At 37.4% G+C, this 19,545-nt stretch overlaps 1 protein-coding gene across 2 annotated transcripts in view; it reads right to left on the reverse strand.

Annotated features, from left to right (window-relative positions):
- LOC114398360 (histone-lysine N-methyltransferase, H3 lysine-9 specific SUVH4-like) overlaps positions 1 to 19,253 on the reverse strand; it is a 34,364-nt gene extending 15,111 nt beyond the window's left edge. Inside the window, exons 1-7 of one of the 2 annotated variants that reach the window (XM_028360549.1) lie at positions 19,061 to 19,253; positions 18,363 to 18,944; positions 18,172 to 18,252; positions 12,395 to 12,460; positions 11,985 to 12,039; positions 11,690 to 11,799; positions 7,273 to 7,443 (exon numbers count right to left, since the gene is read on the reverse strand). In XM_028360549.1, coding sequence (XP_028216350.1) covers positions 7,273 to 7,443; positions 11,690 to 11,799; positions 11,985 to 12,039; positions 12,395 to 12,460; positions 18,172 to 18,252; positions 18,363 to 18,938 — 1,059 coding nt within the window. In that variant the 5' untranslated portion in view covers positions 18,939 to 18,944; positions 19,061 to 19,253. Of the gene's footprint in view, positions 1 to 7,272; positions 7,444 to 11,689; positions 11,800 to 11,984; positions 12,040 to 12,394; positions 12,461 to 18,171; positions 18,253 to 18,362; positions 18,945 to 19,035 lie in introns of both variants that reach the window. The other variant, XM_028360548.1, reaches the window with a different exon arrangement.
- Positions 19,254 to 19,545: the final 292 nt, after the last annotated feature.

Here is a 19,545-nt window from a genome sequence, read left to right on the forward strand (position 1 = left end):
GACAATTTGGAATGTACAAAATAGAATTTAATTTTAAGGAAGAAGAAAGGAGAACTTGACCAATTCCTTGAGAGGCAACTTTGGACCCATTTGCTAAAGTAACAAGATGAGGAAATTTAGGTGGAAAGATAGATGAGAACAAAAAGCTATTGCCAGAAATATGATCAGAGGCACCTGAGTCAATTAACCATGGATTTTGACCATCCATAGATTGAGAAATACAAGTTGTTGAGACACTTGGCCCTGAAGAGGAATGGGCTTGACTATTGGATTTCAGCCTCAGATAGTCCTGATACTCCTCATCAAAAAATTTGGATTTCGATTTTTCAGATTTGGCGACATGTGCTACATTGTCAAGATAACCATGCAAGGCATAGCACTTTTCTTGAGTATGACCAGGCTTTTTGCAATATGTACATTGAGGATGTCCACCTCTATTGTGTTTTCCTCTATTTCCACGACCTCCTCTTCCACGAAATGCCACCATGGCTGATGTTTCAGTAGATGTTGCTGAAGTTTCAGCTGCTACAGTTGAGTTTTCACCTCACCAAAGTAGGAACACAAAGAAGCCTAGCTACTAGGTTGTCCATTGAAGGAACTTGCTCACCCGCCAGAATTTATCTTAGCATATTGTGTTGCAGATTGGGTTGTTGACCTTAATGACAGAAGATACACTTCTGGAATTGGTTTTTTCTTTGGTCCTAATCTAATTTCTTGGTGATCCAAGAAGCAAATTGTTGTGGTCCGGTCCAACACTGAAGTTGAATATAGGAGTCTTGCATTGGTTACTGCTGAAGTGTCTTGGCTCCGGTTTCTTTTGTCTGGACTTCAGGCTCAACACACTATTCCTGTTATCCATTGTGATAACAAAAGTACAGTTTCCCTAGCTCACAATCCAGTTCTGCATGCCAGGACCAAGCATATGGAGCTTGATCTGTTCTTTGTTAGGGAAAAAGTGCTTAGTAAGCTGCTTCAGGTTGTGTATGTTCCAGCTCATCTGCAGTATGCTAACATCCTCACCAAGGCTTTCTCCTACCAATTTTAGAGTACCTTACTCCTACACAGGAGTTCTTCTCTTTTGTATTGGCCTTGTACAACTGTCACTACTGCTGTTTAGTTAGTTAACAGTTAGCCATGATTTGTTAACTACTGTGGTTAGCTTTCTGTTATCTATTGGTCTCTCTACATATAGAGAGATCCAAACAGTTGTAACTAACTTTTCTCATTTAGAATCAATAACAGAAACTCAATATGGTATCAGAGCAATACAAACAGTTAACTGTTAACTAACTAAACAGTAGTAGTAACAACTATACAAGTCACAATACAAAGAGAAGAACTCCTGTGTAGGAGTAAGATACTCAAATATCACATAAGATACAAGCTAATTGATTGAAATGGAGAAAGACGACATGGGTTATTTGTGACTTTAAAGTACCTACCAAACTCAGGGAAGATTTTTCGTACTATTATATGACCAAATATGCTCAATGGTAGAAAGTGTTAAACTAAGGTGGATGTGTGGTCACACAAAAAGGAACAAGATACAAAAAATATTATATACAAAGATATTTTGTTTAAAAACTCATTGAGAAAAAGATATTAGAAAATCGACTAAGGTGGTTTTGACATTTGCAAAGAAATCTACTATAGGCCTCAGAAAGAACAGTAGATTACACAATTTTAAGCATGTGAAAAAAGATAAAAGACGACCAATAAGGACACTAGAGGAAATCATTAAATAGGATCTCTCATGTTGAATAACATCCCTAAGAATTTTGTTTTTAACCAAACCCAATGACAGTGTGATCCAAACAATCAACCTCACCTACAAAAACAAATTTACAAATTTCTACTTACATTCCATAGAACTGCAGATAATTTACAAACAATGGCATAACCTTCCCATGGAACAAAACCATAATTCTCATCATTCAATAACACAGACAGCAAAATTAATCATCAATTATACTACTGAGAAGAAACAACAAATTATTAACAAAATTCAAAGGTATTGAGAGATATTGGAGTATGTAATTGTACAATTGTGAAAACAGTTTTGTAAAATGATTGTAAGGGCTGTTAGAACAGCACCCATCTAGTGTTAGATAGCAGTAAAATGATTGTAAGGGCTGTTAGCTTTGGCTAACTGCACCTCACTAGGATCAGGGAGTTAGAATCTGTTAGTGTTAGTTTAACAGGTCAGAGGTCTATATATACCTCTGTTGTAACTAACTCTAACTAACTTTTTAGATCAATAATATCAGTTACACATTTCTTCAATTTTCTCTCTACTTTTCTCTCTCAGTTTATTGAACATGGTATCTAGAGCCATTTTTTCGTAATCATCGTTCCTTCACAAGGTTCAACTCAGTGTGTTCATGGCTTAAGCTCCTTCGAACTCTGATTCTCAATTGTTTCCCAACTCCATTGTGGAAAAACTTGATGACTCAAATTATCTTCACTGGCATCAACATGTTGAACCGCTTATCAAATCACACAAGTTGCAGCGTTTTGTTGTTAATCCAGTTGTTCTACCTCTTATCTCATAGAGGAGGATCAAATTGCAGATCGCGTCAACCCTGCCTATGAAGCCTAGGAGGTTCAAGACCAAACGCTCCTTGTTTGGCTACAATCTACTCTTTCCAAATATGTATTATCGCGCGTTCTTGGATCCAATCACTCCTATCAAGTTTGGGATAAAATTCACAAGTACTTTAGCCTTCATAGGAAATCCCGTGTGCGACAGTTTCGCACTGCAATGCGTGTAGTTACTCGTGACGGCAAGTCGATTAACGAGTAATTACGCAAAATCAAAGGATATGTTTATGAACTTGCTAGCATTGGCATTCCTATTCGTCACGAGGAATATGTTGATGCCCTCTTCGAAGGATTACCGTCAGATTACGCGCCATTGATCTCTATAATCGAGAGTAAGATGTGCACTCCATCCATCACAGAGATAGAAGCTTTATTCTATGGTCATGAAACTCGGCTAACACACTACAATAGAGATGCACAGGAGATAAGTTCTACATCTTTAAACTACACTCAAGGTTATTCGCATCCAAACGCTCATAAAACTGGTGATTCTGGTGGTCCTAAAGGTTCGTATGGCCGCGACGGTGGTCATGGTGCTTTTTCTGACCGAGGTGCCAGACGCAGTGGTGGCGGCTTTGGCAAAGGATGCAGCATTTGACGGTTTGCTAACTTCCAGTGTCAAATTTGCCTCAAATATGGGCATACTGCTAATGTTTGCCATTTCAAGACTGATACAAATTTTCAGCCCCATGAATCTCTAACCTTTTTCTATCCTACCACACTTCAACCCATCCCTACAACAGAGATGCACAGGTGATAAGTTCTACGTTGTTAAACTACACTCTAGGTTGTTCGCATCCAAACGCTTACAAAACTAGTAATTCTAGTGGTTCTCGAGGTTTGTATGGCCGCAACGGTGGTTGCAATGCTTTTTTTTTACCGAGTTGTCGGACGCAATGGTGGTGGCTTTGGTAGAGGATGCAGCATTGGACGGTTTGCTAACTTCCAATGTCAAATTGGTCTCAAATATGGGCATCCTGCTAATGTTTTCCATTTTAGGACTGATGAATTTTCAACCCCATGAATCTCTAACTTTTCTTTATCCTACCACACTTCAACCCCTCCCTTACTCCACTAGTTCAGCCAGAACCTCCAATACCTGGGTTAATCCCAATTCTAAGACCAATGTTCCAAGCCACAACCAACCCAATGCCATGCTCACAAATTCGTCCTCTCATGGGAATGGTCCAACTAGCTCCACCAAGATTTCAGATTCTAGAGCCAGTTTTCATGTGATTGGTGACTCACTGAATATTAAACAGTTCACCAATTTTGATGGACCCAATCGAATCTTCACAGGCAATGGTAGAGGTTTAAGTATTTCTAATACCGGTTCCTCATCTTTTGTGTCTCCTAATGATGTTGGCATAACTTTTAAACTTCACAAATTACTACATGTTCCTTCAATTTCGAAAAATTTATTAAGTGTGAGTCAATTTGCCAATGATAACTCTGATTTCTTTGAATTTCATCCTCATTTATGTCTTGTGAAATCTCAGGAGACCAATAAGATCTTCTTCAAGGAGTTGTTGGTGCTGATGGACTTTATTCTTTTTACAATCTCAAGCTTCAAGACAACCCTTCCCTGTTTCAAATGTTGGCTTCCCTAGTTCAGCTGCTACTGTTAATAATAGCTCTAGTATAGTTTCCAATTCTATTGTTGCTTCTTCCAGTGTTGCTAACCTCTAGCATGCTAGGTTAATGCACCCTAATGATCATGTAATGAAAACTGTTCTCACTTATTGTAACATTTCTCCATTGAATAAAAATTCCACAAGCTTTTGTTCCTGTTGTTGTATGGGCAAATCACATAGATTACCTTCTCACAGTTCTGCTTCTATTTACTCCCCTCTAGAGCTTATTTTCACAAATTTGTGGGGACCTTCTCATGTTACCTCATGCTGGTTATACATATTATGTCTCCTTCATTGATGCTTTCCCTAGGTACACCTGAATATTTCCTAGAAAGTCCAAGGCTGAAACCATTTCTGTTTTCCAAACTTTCAAGTCAATGGTTGAACTACAGCTTAACACCAAAATCAAGAGTATTCAATCTAATTAGGGAGGTGAGTACAGACCTTTCTCTGCTCTTCTAGCCTCCTTTGGCATCTCTCACAGACTAATATTTCCCCGCACTCATTACCAAAATGGTGTTGTTGAAAGAAAAAACAGATATATAGTTGATTTGGGCCTTACATTGTTGCATCATGCCTCTTTACCATTGCAGTTTTGGGATTATGCCTTTTCTATAGTTGTCTATCTAATTAACAGGCTTCCCACTACTTTCCTCAAATTTGCTATTCCTTTTGTTACATTGTTTACTAAGGATCCTGATTATCATTTTCTTAAAACTTTTGGATGTGCCTGTTTTCCTTTACTAAGACCCTACCATACACAAACTTAATTTTCAATCTCAAGAGTGTTTATTCTAGGTTATTCCTCTTCTCACATGGGTTACAAATGTTTTGTCTTCATCTGGTAGAGTTTACATTTCCAAGTATGCTTTGTTTAATAAGTTAAGATTTCCCTATTCTGATTTGTTTCCCTCTTCCTCTAACTCCACTAAAAGTCTTGATTCCAACTTTAGTCTCAATCCTAACCTTTCTCCACCTTTTGTTAGCTCTATCCCTCAAACATCTCAAATGTCACCTGCTAATTCAACTTTTGTTCCTCTTGTTCCCCCTGGATATTCTCCTTTACCTGCTCATTCCCCTATCACCACTATTTTAGTACCTCAATCATCCACTTCCTCTGCACCTACATCTGTTCAGCCTCAAATTTTAGAGTCTACTACCCTTGCTACATCCACTTCAGAGTCTGTTTCTGTACCCAATTGTATACCAATGAATATTCACCCTATGCAAACAAGGTCTAAATCTGGAATTCACAATCCTTGACTACCTGTTTCTTACCCATTCTGAGCCTAAAACTATGAAACAAGCTTTGGAAAATACAAATTAGATTACTACTATGCAGCAAGAGTATGATGCCTTGCAGAAGAATAATACTTGGGACTTAGTACCATTACCTCCTAATAGACAGGTCATTGGTTGTAAATGGGTTTTCAGGGTAAAGGAAAATGTTGATGGTTCCATTAACAGGTTCAAAGCAAGATAGTAGCTAAGGGGTTTCATCAAGTTTATGGTTTTGATTTTCATGAAACTTTTTCTCCCGTGATCAAGTCTATCACTATTTGAATTATTCTCACTCTTGCTCTATCCTATGAGTGGAAGTTGTTTCAACTTGATGTGAACAATGCTTTTCTAAATGGGTCTCTTGATGAATCTATCTTTATGATATAGTCTCCTGGTTTTGAAGTTGCAGATAAGTCTTTAGTCTGCAAGCTCAACAAAGCTACCTATGCCTAAACAGGCTCCAAGGCAATGATTTGACAGGCTGAAGTCTACTCTGCTCTAGTTTGGTTTTGTTGGGAGCAAGAGTGATTCATCCCTATTTATCTATCGGCAGCAAATGCATGTTGTTTACCTTTTGGTCTATGTGGATGATATAATTCTCACAGGTAGCTCAACCACTTTGATTCAGCAGCTCACAAACAGACTAAACATTGCATTCTCACTCAAGCAACTTGGTCATTTAGATTATTTCTTGGGTTTGGAAATCAAGTATCTGTCCAACAATTCTATCCTGACCACTCAAAGTAAATACATTCTTGATTTACTTCACAAAACTCACATGGTTGAAGCTCATTTGATTTCTTCTCCAATGGTCTCCAACTGCAAGTTGTTAAGACATGGTGCTGATCCAACTCTATACAGATCTGTAGTTAGTGCATTACAATATGCTACCCTTACAAGACCTAAAATCAGCTTTGCTGTCAATAAAGTTTGTCAATTTATGGCTGCCCCTCTGGACTCTCACTGGGTAGTGGGGAAAAGAATTTTAAGGTATCTCAAAGGCACTTTGTTTCATGATCTGCTTCTTCAACTAATTCTGTTACAAAGCTCTTGATTAGTCAAGCTTTTTGTGATGCTGATTGGGCATCTAATATGGATGACAGGTGCTCCACCTCAGGGACTGTTATATTTATTGGTCCAAATTTAATATCTTGGTGGTCTCGCAAACAAAAAGTTATTGCCAGGTTCAGCATTGAAGCTGAATATCGCAACATAGCTCAAACTTCCACCAAGTTAACTTGGATTCATACTCTACTGACAGAATTACAAGTTCCATTTACAATTCCTGTAATCTTCTGTGATAATCAGAGTGCTATCTTTATTGCACACAATCCAGTATTTCACAGTCGTGCAAAACACATGGAAATTGATGTATTTTTTGTAAGAGAGAAGATTCTGGCCAAGCAGCTCTCTATTGTCCATATTCCAGCTCTGAATCAGTGGGCTGATGTTCTGAATAAGCATCTTTCTGCATCAAGATTTGAAGCTCTTGGAGGCAAACTCTATGTAAAGAGTGTTTCTTCTGAAAACTCTTCCCCTTGAGTTTGAGGGGGGTATTGGAGTACGTAATTGTACAACTGTGAAAACAGTTTTGTAAAATGATTGTAAGGGATGTTAGCTTTTGTTAACAGCGCCCATCTAGTGTTAGACAGCATGAAAATGATTGTAAGGGCTGTTAGCTTTGGCTAAGTGCACCTCACTAGGACCAGGGAGTTAGTGTTAGTTAAGCAGGTCAGAGGTCAATAAAAAGGCAAACCTTGAGAGCCAGGTTACCACGCTCCAACTTTTGGTCCCGAATTTGACGCTTATCACCAGTCAGATTATGCCCACCTTGACCAGTGTACACAACATCCTCAGCATTATCCAGATCATCCTCATACATGCCCGAAATAACAATGGCAACAGCAACTGGAAGTTCATAGCTGCACTGTGACAACAAAAGAAAAAAAAGGGAACAAGGAGCATAGGTTTATATGAATGATAAGAAATTCCAATCAAATTCTGAATATGTATTCAATTTAGTGAAAGAAAAGGCAATACAAGAAAGAGCTATTTTTTCAAAAACCAATTACAATTAAAAAAAACCTCCCAATATTACTTTATTCCCTTAAATAACAGACTACTATTTTTCCATCTTATGACTAACTTTTCACTCCTATCTTTAAGGGTGCATTTTTAAATATTTGTCCAGTATTTGTTTAAGATACTAGTTAAAGGAAAGCACAAATAAGAACAGTACTGAACAAAAATCTAAAATTTTGCAACTTACTAAACCAGGGGACAACTTTTTGTCCCCTGCACAAAATACTCAAGACAAAAAAAGCCCACTTTTCCCTCCCCCACGTCTCTTTCCCCACTCTCTTTTCTCTTTCTCTCACCTCTCCCTTCTATTTGTCTTCCATTTTCTCAATTAAGAAAGATCGGAGTGGTGCTCCAACTAATTAAATTGCTTTGGCATTTTGGGTTTAATTTACATCCCACAATTCGTCTTCCCATGCCCCATAATACTTATTGATTTATTTTTTTAGGAGAATAACAAGGAAAAAAAAGGTAAAAACAACACTAATTTGGACTAGAGAACTATACTCCTGCAGCATCAGCAAGGAGGAGATTCAACTACATCCAATGGCTTTGCAAGGGAGTATAATATATGCCTACATGTAGTCTGCCTTCACAAAGTGCTTCTATATAAAACAATATATTATCTTAAAATTAAAAAGGATATTATAGTATTTTATATTGTTTTATTTGTGTTCACCAAACAATGCATAGAACAAAAAGTTGTTTTGTGACTTAAACATTTGTTCTGTCTTGTTCTCCTTCTGTACCTTGATTTTTTTTACTCAGTGAAAATAATATTGTATTATATGTTAATCAGTACAAGTTGTACTATTGAAATTACACATTGGGCCAAATATAGCAGGACTATGGTTCCCTAATACAGAGTATGTAAATTGAATTAGGAAACCATAATTCTAACAGTTTGCTTGGCCCATAGCTACCAAAATACATATAGAGTCCCACCCTAGTCACATAAATGTCTCTTTCATATTGCTGGACCAGTAATGAAACGACACGTCAAAGTCTTTATTCAGATTTTTTTGCCAAGTCCAGCAAAGAAAAACTGCATCCTCCAGTATCTTACTACCATTAAAACTGTCCCCTTCAAAAACAATGTTAATTCGATGCTGCCAAATACTCCAGGTCAAGGAGATCCACCAGCATTTCCAAATCTGAGAACTAGATCCATTTTGATTCCAAACCACATGCTGGAGGAAATGCATTCTCGGGATTTGTGGAAATGGTCCTAAAGTGTTTGTCCACGATACTGATTCCCACCAGAGTGACATTATTTTGTTGCAGCTAAAGAAGAGATGTGTTGCATCCTCATCTTTATATTTGCAGAATGGACATGTGGGATCATTTATTTCCACATTTCTCCTGCGCAGGTTCATTTTTGTTGGTAATCTATCCCTGAGTAGTCTCCACGCGAAGAACACAGCTTTGCTAGGAGCCTTGACCTTCCACAACTCAGTAAAAACACCATCCTGATTTTCATCAGTTTGGGCTAACATAAGCTTCTTGTACCCACTCCATGCTATATAGACACCCGATGCATCTTCCTTCCAAATTCCACTTGTCTTCTCGATCCGGGTGGATGTTGATACCTTCTAGATCTTCTAAAAACTTTACAGCCATCTCCATCTCATCATCGAAAAGTTGCCTTCTCCATTTAAAGTCCCATTCCCAACCTGTAGTTATGAAGTTGCCCATCATCTTTATGAGATGTTGTTGCTGTTTGGAAATGGAGAAAAGTGTGGGGTATTTCAACTTAAATGGTACTCCATCCTCCTTCCATCCATCCTCCCAAAATTTGGCCTTTTCTCCACACCCCACTTTCCATTTTATCCCTTTATCGAAAACGCTGCCATCTGCACCTGAACGATCTATGATATTTATATCCTTCCACCATGTTGATACTCTACTGCCCCTTGTTGCTTCCTCCAAATTTCTCCAATCGCCATATTTTGAGTCCAATATTCTAGCCCATAATTCTCCTTTGTTATGGAACCACTTTCCAAGGAGTGCATAGTTAAACTTCCTCAAGTCCATGATCCCTATTCCACCTTTCTCCTTTTTTAGGCACACCGACTCCCACTTTACCCATGCTATCTTCTTCTCCTCCACACCTCCGCCCCACACAAATCGTCTTTGAATCCACACCAATTTGTCCAGAATTTTATTTGGAGCCCTGAAAAAAGATTAAAAAAAATATATAGGAATAGAATTTAGGACAGACTTTATGAGTGTTACCCTTCCCCCAAAAGATAATAGCTTTTGCTTCCATTTTGCCAATTTTCTCTCACATTTCTTGACTACATGATCCCATGTGTTGGGCCACCTTGGATTTGCCCCAATTGGGAGGCCCAGATATAGAAATGGTATGGCCAATAACCTGCAATTTAAATACCTAGCAGCATCCACCTTCCAACTCTTTGACATCCCAATTGTCCCAAAACTACTCTTTGAGAAATTAATTTTGAGGCCTGAGACAATTTCGAAGCTTCTCAAAATCACCTTTATCGCTTTAACATTTTCCATGGATGCTTTCCCAAAAAAGAGTGTATCATCTGCATATTGTAATATGCTAACCTCCACCTCATTTCTACCCACTAAGAAGCCTTGAAACAGATTTTTCTTTGTCGCCTCTCTCATCAGTCCATTTAGTCCCTCCGCAACAACGTTGAATAATAACAGAGCTAATGGGTCCCCTTGTCTTAGGCCTCTTTGTAGGGTGAACTCGGATGAAGGGCTGCCATTAATCAATATGGAGATAGAAGCTAATTTTAGGCAGCCCTCAATCCATAATATCCATTTTTCACAAAAACCCATCCTCCTCAACATATATAACAGAAAATCCCAAGAGACTGAATCGTAAGCCTTTTCAAAATCTGCTTTGAAAACCAAACACGGCCTAAGAAGAGGTCTAAGTGGTCAAATTAACCAGAGCTTGAGAATTAGGGTTCAGAGACTGCAGAATTTGGATTAACGGAATTATCGAGAGAAGACCTTCCAAAGTTGAGATTAACAGATCCTAAACCTTGAGTAAGATTAATAGAACCTAAAGCTGTCTAACAAGATTGCTCAATGCACACTTCATGTGCAAGCAACAATGTTTCAACTTCATCAGCAATAAACGGATCAAATCGAATAGTAACAAGAGAAACAAATGACTCATACTCATCAAGAAGACCATCGAGAATTAGGTCAAGATGTTCAAAATTGGAAACAGTTTCACCAATCGAAGTAAGCTCATTAACAAGTGTCTAATCATGCAAAAGATAATTAGAGCAGTTATCAAGTGAAAGATTTTGAAGCTCATTACAAACTTCATGAAACTTAGCTCGCATTAGAGATTGAAAGTGTGATTAAATCCGATCCCAAAGTTGCCACGATGATTGACATCCGATGACTCACAGAAGAATGTTGCTGAAGATGGTGGATTGCAACCACACAAGAAGAATTTGATCTTGTTGCCAAACACTACACTCACTGGTGCCTTTATCAGCATTGTGATCTTCAATCGAAGCATATTTCTCGAATTAATTATGTAGCCTTCAAGATGATGACTACGAATAACAGGTTCAATCTGTTGAATCCAAAGGAGATAATTCTTCGCATTCAACTTCTGAGAAATAGAATGCACAAAGTTCTTTGAGGAACTAGCAATCTAAGAGTTCACTGACGGAGTTGGTTGCGAGAGTGGGGAGTAAGGAGAAGAAACCGGAGTAGGAATTGATGCGGAAGCCATGAACAAAAAGTTTAGGTTTTGACCTAAGCTCTGAATACCATAATAGAGTTGAGAGAATTTGAGAGATTGAGAAATCAGTATTATTCAACCCAAATCATAACAGATTACAAAACAGTTTATATAGTTGAGATAACAGTCAACTATACTAACTGTCAACTAACCTTAGTTGATACAGCTGTCACTAAGCTGTCATTGACTAACAGACTTAACTACTAACTAATAACAAACTAACTACTAACTACAGTAGCTAGACTAACAGCTTATTACTAGAAAGTAAAAAAACACACTTCGAGTAATGTATACTCCTTATACACTTATAAGTACAAATAAATAAATACAGCATAGCAAGAAATACCATTACCGCTTTGGCATAGCTCTGGCCCATATAATCAATGCCATTTAACCAGTGGCTATGAAAGCCAACTGCAACCATTTCAGCACGAGAATAGAACTGATATCCAACCTCAATACCTACCATTACAAGAAAATTAAGACAACTGAATAAGGAACTATCAGCACAGGAGTTGATCAAGCAAATAACGAGTTATTATTTAAGAGAAACATCTATCAGTGTTAGGAGACAGCAAATAGATTAAATCCATTCAGTTATATAAGCCAAGAATAATAGCAATGTACGATGGCTATTGGCTACCAACCTGGAATGTTGCCAATTCTTTTCTCAGGATACAATATCTCATTATTTTCCATCATCTGCCAAAAATCCCCAAATTGAAGATAGTGTTAAAAGAAAACAAGTACATCTTAGAAAGTATAATTAAATTGATTTCAATTAATGCAATTAATCAAATCAAAACAAATAATAGTATAAATTACATTAATAAATTAATACATTTACACAGAAAATACATTGATAAGATATTAAGCATCCATCACTATAAAGAAAAAAGAAAATAAATGGTAACAAATTTGGATAGTGAAATTTAATGGCAATGCTATGACAAGTATCAGAAGAGCAAAATCCTATCTAGATCATCACAGAAAAAAAATCCCAAGACTTGTAATCAATATTCTATGGAAAAAATAAAGCCATTGAATTTTCACTTGCCTTGCTTATGGCCTTTAGATCTGGTCGTTTAGCAGTGCTCTTTGATTCTTCAGTTGGAGCACCTTTCTACAAGATTAATTGGTGAAGCTTTGTAGTTAGGTTATAGTAAAACAATTAACAAAGAAAAAATAATCAGTAAAGCTTTCAGTTTAAATTTCAGTATACAATTAGTAAGATGTAAAGCTCCCCAAGGACATTTAAACACATTGCTAATAAAAGCAAGAGCTTCTAGCTTTACCATTTGACTCCAATTGCCAGGCGCTTAACCGTTTGACTGAGAAAGGAAAAAATAATTTCTAGCTTTGAAGTATTAACTAATAACTCTGAATTAAAAAATCAGCCTGACCACATTTAACTACAAACTATTCAGGCATACTAGATTTTCAAAGACAAAACATGCATGATGAAAAAAATTTCATCTTAAAGTTGGAAGAAAAAAGAGGCAAAATAGAGAGCAGCGCAATAACTAAACACTGGACAGACCCATAAGCTATGCTATACTATTTTAGTTTAATAATAAAATAAAGAAACATTATAAATGTCCAGCTAAAATTGAAAACCCAGCATCCACCCAGCCCAATTAACCACTTTTAAGACACATGTAAACCTAGAATGTTAATAGCGGCCGTCGCGGCCGCTATCGCGGCGGCGCGGCGCGGCACCCTACCGCGACGAAGGCAGGAGAAGCGGGGCGGTTCAGAGTAGCGGCCGTCGCGGCCGCTAAAGCGGCGGCGCGGCGCGGGGCGGGATCTCGACGCAAAACTTCGCGCGCTACACTGACGGCCAAAAATGCCCTCACTTAATGCGAGAAAGTGTATTTTTGCCTTTTTTTTTTGTATTACCTGGCCATTGAAGCTCCCTCCCCGATCTGTTCTCCAAACTGCTCGAGAAACCCTTTCTCGATTTCTCCATTGAAGTTGCGCTGCAACTGCAACCTCGACCTGCGACTCCGGCAACTCCGTTCGGCGATTCCGACGACCCCGTCCGACAACTCCGGCGACGACTCTGCACTCCGACGACCCCGTCACTGCGCCGCGCCGCCACCCCCTTGCTTGAGGTGAGGAAGACAACGAAGAGAATTTTTTTGGTCTGCGGGCGCTGTGATTTTTATTTTATATGAATTGAATTCATTTTTCCCATCATGTTTATTCGGGTTGGACTACTTGTTGATTGTTGCAATTTGTTGCTGGGAGTGAAAGGCACCATTTTGAATATGGAGGGTCTGTTATATAATGGGGTTGTGGAAGATACACAGAATGAGATGGAATACATTTAAAAAATAATTTGGGAGAGGGTGCATCAGGGTAGTGCGATGGCTTTGATTAAGATTTGTGGAAGAGTGTAACTAGTTATTAACTTATTATCCACCACCTGTCATGTGAGGGCTTATTATCCACCACCTATCTAGATTCTAGAATTGTCTAGTTATTAACTTATTATCCACCACCTGTTGATGCATGTGTGCAGAAAATGAAAGCCAAAGAATTTAAAAAGAGTCTCAGCCATAGTTGTTACTTACTAATTAATTTTTTGATGATCAATTTTTACCTTGTTACTTACTAATTAATTTTTTGATAATTAATTTTTACCTTGTTACTTACTAATTTTTGGCTTTGGCTGTAACTGTGAATGGTTTGTGTCAATTAGTTCACAAATTTTTGTTGTTCAAGTAAGAACTCTAGCATTAGGGAGTGACACTATTTATTTACATAATAGAGTGCAGAATTTTATGTAATTTTTTATTTGGTTGCAGTGCTTTAGTCTACTAGAATGTTGAATTCAGAGGGGTCTTCGTTGTTCAAGCCTACCGGTGATAGGGTAGATGCCTTTTGGAAATGGAACAGTTTAAAGGATAAAAATAACAGGAAGAGTGTAACCTGTGATTTTTGTCACAAAACGACTACGGGAGGAATTTCTAGAGCAAAAAGACATCAACTTCAAATAAAAGGAGATGTGGGTTCTTGTAAAAAAGTACCGGAGGATGTTAAATTAGAAATGATTGCTGCTTATGAGAAGAAAATAGCTGAAACTGCAGCATACATGGAGGCAATGCAAGAAGAAGACGAGGAAGAGGAAGATGGGATCCTAGAGATTGCAAGACTTAAAAGTGGAAAAAAGCGTCCAACAACATCAAATGAAGCCTCCTCAACTGCTTCCAATAAGAGGATCACAACTAAAAAAGGCCCTATTGATTTTTTGTTCTCCAAAGCACCTAAAGAAAGTATCAAATTACGAAAAACCATGAGACAATCAAGTGTAAATGAAACTTATAACAAGGCTGCAAGAGACAGAGCAGTTCAGTACATTGCTCGTTTCTTTTTTAGGAATGGAATGCCATTCAATGTTGCTAAATCAAAAAGTCTCAAGTTGATGATTGAGGCGATTGGAACCTATGGTCCTCATTTAAAGCCTCCAAGCTATCATGAATTGAGAGTTCCACTCCTTAAAAAAGAGTTGGAATACACGAAGGGCTTATTGAGGGGTCATGAGGAGAAGCGAATCAAATATGGGTGTTCAATTATGTCAGATGGTTGGACGGATAGGAAGAATAGAACTTTGATTAACTTTTTGGTAAATTGTTCGTTGGGAACACAATTTGTGAGGAGTGTGGATGCTTCTGAATACATGAAGACTGGTCAGAAGATCTTTGAGCTTTTGGATAGCTTTGTTGAGGAGATTGGAGAAAAGAATGTTATTCAAGTGGTGACGGACAATGGAAGTAATTATGTGTTGGCGGGTGAGAATTCAATCATACTTAATGAAGTTTTTTTTTTGTAGTTATAACTTTTAATTGTTACACTACTCATACAAGTTTATTGATTTTGGTCTTTTTAGGTAAAATTTTACAAGTCACGAGACCAAAAATATTTTGGACTCCATGTGCTGCACATTGTCTTGACTTGTTGCTAGAAGATATTGGAAAGATCCCAAAAGTAAAAAGGGTTATACAGAGAGGCATCAAGCTTGTAGGCTACATTTACAACCATACATTGGCTTTGAACACCATGAGGAAATTCACACAAAAAACTGAATCAGTGAGGCATGGAGTTACAAGATTTGCTACCACTTTCTTAACTTTGCAAAGATTGCATAAGCAAAAGGCCAATCTTAGAAGGATGTTTACTTCAGATGAATGGTTGAAGTCTAAGGCAGCTAAAGAGCCCAAGGGAAAGCAAGCAACAGATGTTGTTCTTATGCCATCATTTTGGAATGATGTTGTTTATGCTTTAAAGGCTATGGGGCCTCTTGTAAGTGTGTTAAGGTTGGTGGATAATGAAAAAAAACCTGCAATGGGTTTCATTTATGAAGCAATGGATAGGGTCAAAGAAGCAATTCAAAGAGCTTTCAATAACAATGAAGGGAAGTATAAGGATATCCTTGCAATCATTGATAAAAGATGGGATTGCCAACTTCACCACCCTTTGCATGCAGCGGGTTATTATCTAAATCCAAAGTTCTTTTACACCAATCCAAACATTGACAGTGATAATGAAGTGGTGGATGGCCTCTACAAATGTATTGATAAGCTTAGTGAAGATGATGATTTTGTAGTTGAAGTTCACAAACAATTGCTAGTGTATAAAAGGGCTGGGGAGAGGTTTGGTATGACTGCAGCAATGAAAGCAAGGACTGAAATATCTCCTGGAAAGTGGAAAAATTCACTTATAAATTTGAATGATTAATTAATAATATGTGTAAATGCTAATGCATATGAATTGCATTTTACAGCTGAGTGGTGGAAATTGTATGGAGGAAAAACACCACACTTGCAAACCATTGCCATTAAAGTTCTAAGTTTGACTTGTAGCTCATCAGGATGTGAGCGTAATTGGAGTACCTTTGAGCATGTAAGTAACTAACATTCATGTTTTTTTTTAAATTATGAAACTTTAGAAGCTGAAATTGAAACTAAGTAACTAACATTCATGTTTTTTAAATTATTATAGATTCACTCAAAGAAGAGAAGTAGGCTTGAGCACCAAAAGCTTCAAGATTTGGTTTATGTTAAGTATAATCAAGCTCTTCTAGATCGCTTTGAGTGTCATGATGTGATTGATCCTATTGCTTTAAATGATATTGATGATAGCAATGAGTGGTTATTGGGAGAATTGGAAGGAGAAGAAGCTGGTAATGATTTGGTTTTTGATGATGATGATTTGAATTGGTTAGATGTTGCTGAGGCAACTGGGGTTGGTGAACCTTTACAAAATACAAGGAGTCAAACACATATAAACAAGGCAGCAGCTGTACTTGCACCTACAAATGAAAAAGGAAAAAAGGTGGTGGAAGTGGAAGAAGAGGATGAAGATGAGGGGGAAGAAGAGCACAATTCTAATGCTAGTGAGAGTGATGGATTTCAGCAACACAATGATTTGGATCTTGAAGAGAATGAAGATTCTGATTAGTAATTTAGTATTAAGAAACTTGCATTTGTCTATTTGAATTTTAATGTCTACTTGTCTATTATTATAATTACTTTAGGCTTTATGTTAGAAGGACTAAGGCTTCCTTTATTTGCTTGACTTTCTACTAACTTTTGTTTAAGTAACTATGTATTAAGTTATTTTTCTGTTTTTGAAGTTATATACATACATATTATTAATTATTTAACATATATAAAAAGACATTACAATAGCGGTCATCCCGCTATCCGCTATCCCGCTATCCCAATTTTGGGGTCGGCCACACTGCTCCGCTACGCCGGTCTTGACAACTATGATGTAAACATTGTTAGACATTTCAATAGTCTCATGATACTACTAACCACTTATGAAGTATATTTAACCATTAATGTTGTAAGTACAAATCAATTATTTTATACAACATTCATTTACTCTTACCCACTTATGAGGCAAAGTTAATTGCTATTGAACATTTCAATAACTATTAACCACTTGTAAGACATTTAATCATTAAAGCCACAAGTACAAATTGATAATTGTATACATACATTTATTTACACTTAATCCCTCATGAAGAAAGTTAACTGCCATTAGACATTTCAATAACCTCATGACACTATTAATCCACTCTTAAGATATATTTAAGCATTAGTGTGTGTTTGGATGGGCATTGACAAAATTGGTTTTGAATGAAATTAATTTTGTAAAATTGATTTTAGTTAAAATTGATTTTGAAGTCATGTGGTTTATGTTTGGACGTTTTGTTATAAAATCAAGTTAAAAGTAAAATTCAGGACAAAATTTTGGATCCAACACAGAAGCTACTCAAATTTGCTTCAATCTAGATTTAATTTTGGACCCAAAATGAATTATAATGACACTTATTTACTCTTACCCACATGCGGGGCAAAGTTAGCCATATTTACACATGTGATTAATCATGTGTTATATTTGAATGCCCGGTGGAGAATTCTCAACAGTACATTTATCAATACTCTGAACTAAAATGCAGCTTGAAAATTGCAAGAAAATTCTTCTAACCTGCAATCAATAGTCCAGTCATACCAAGCAAAAAGTCTGTTATCACTAGAAAACGTAGCAGCTAAAATGACAGTTAAGCTGAGACCAGATCAAGGCAACCACCAAATCCAAAACAAAGGAAAAGCAATACAATGCAGAACATCAATAATCACAATTCTTAATTTTCACCCATAAAATTAATATCATTAAGAATAACCTTTTTTTAAAAAAAGAGGGACATCAGACAGGGTTTTATCATTGTAATATCTATTTCCAAAACAGAGTAGGGAGACACAATCACATTAACATTATAATCCACAACAAATAACAACTAATGGTTAATTAGACACCAACCTTCAATTTTGAAGCCTTTTTAGAGGCCTTTTTAGCAACTTTTCGCTCAGCCTCTGCCTTCCCACACCTCTTTTCTTCTTCCTACATATATAGAATCATAACTTCATACAAAACTGAACAACAAATAAATACAGTAGACAAACACTATATTAATAGTACAATATCTTATGCTGCACACAAAACATACTCACCTGAACTAATTGAAGGTAATGCTTAGTAAACAGTCTTATCGTCTCTTTGACCTTAAGCAAGTCACTCTTCTCCCCCAAACCCCCTCCCGCATTTTCCAATTCCTCCTTCGCATTCACTTTTCTCACCTTACCATTTCCACTCAATTCTTCACCTTTACCATTTCCATTCATTTCTCCCACCACCTTACACTTGCGGTAGGCAACCCGCTTTTTCTTTGCCGGCGAAACAAACTCTACTTCCACCACTACACTCTCCTCACTGCCACTACTTTTTCTATTCCTCTTCTTTACCTTCACCTTCTCCGGTGTCAAGTTGTCGTCACAGTTATCTTTCTCCTCAACTCCCTCTACTCTTTTACGAGCAAAAAGCTCCTCCGCCTTCTGCAACGCTTGAATCCTCGCACTCGACCTCCGCGGCAGCGGCATTATGGAATCCTCCGATTCTCTTCGCTTCTTCTCAGCCTTAGCTCCGTTCCCGCCATTCGCTACGACGATTTTGGATCCCGGACTCTTATCTGCCCTGGTAGAAACCATCAAGTGCTGGTGAACAACGTCGTCCAGAGACTGCAGAACCATCTAAATCTGCGAGCCAAAGAAAAAAAAAACGATAACGTGAGAAGGAAAAAAAAATCGATAACAGAACGAAGAAATGGAAAACAACAATCAATCGAACATGAAAGATTTCCGAGAAATCGAACGTCAGAAGGAACTGCAGCTGTTGATGTTGCTTCGATTGGATTAGAAGTTTTCTAGGGTTTGGAGATGGTAAAGATAACGAGGAGAGAGACTGCGGAAGGGAAGAAGAGAAGGGTTTTTGTTTTGGTGGTATGGGTAATAATAGCTTCACTCTCGGGGAGTGAACTGAAGAGGCGCCATTGCCGAATATGTGGGAATGGGAATAATATTACTATAATAATATGTCATTTCATTTCATACAAATAAAATTGATTTATTATTTTTTCTTCAGTTATTTTTGTTTTTTTTTTTTTCACTTTTAAGTTCCCGCCTGCATTTTGATCACCTTATGAGGAAAATGCGGGGTTACTAGATGATGAAAGTTGGGATGTTCTTCCATGACCCATGGCATGTTGTTTTTTGGTCTCAGTTCAAAGGTTGTTAATTATATGTACTTTTTATATATTTGAGATTAATTATTATTTAATGTTTGATTCTCAATTTTCAT

The sequence above is a fragment of the Glycine soja genome, chromosome 19, assembly GCF_004193775.1.
Source record: "Glycine soja cultivar W05 chromosome 19, ASM419377v2, whole genome shotgun sequence".
Classification (NCBI taxonomy): Eukaryota; Viridiplantae; Streptophyta; class Magnoliopsida; order Fabales; family Fabaceae; genus Glycine; species Glycine soja.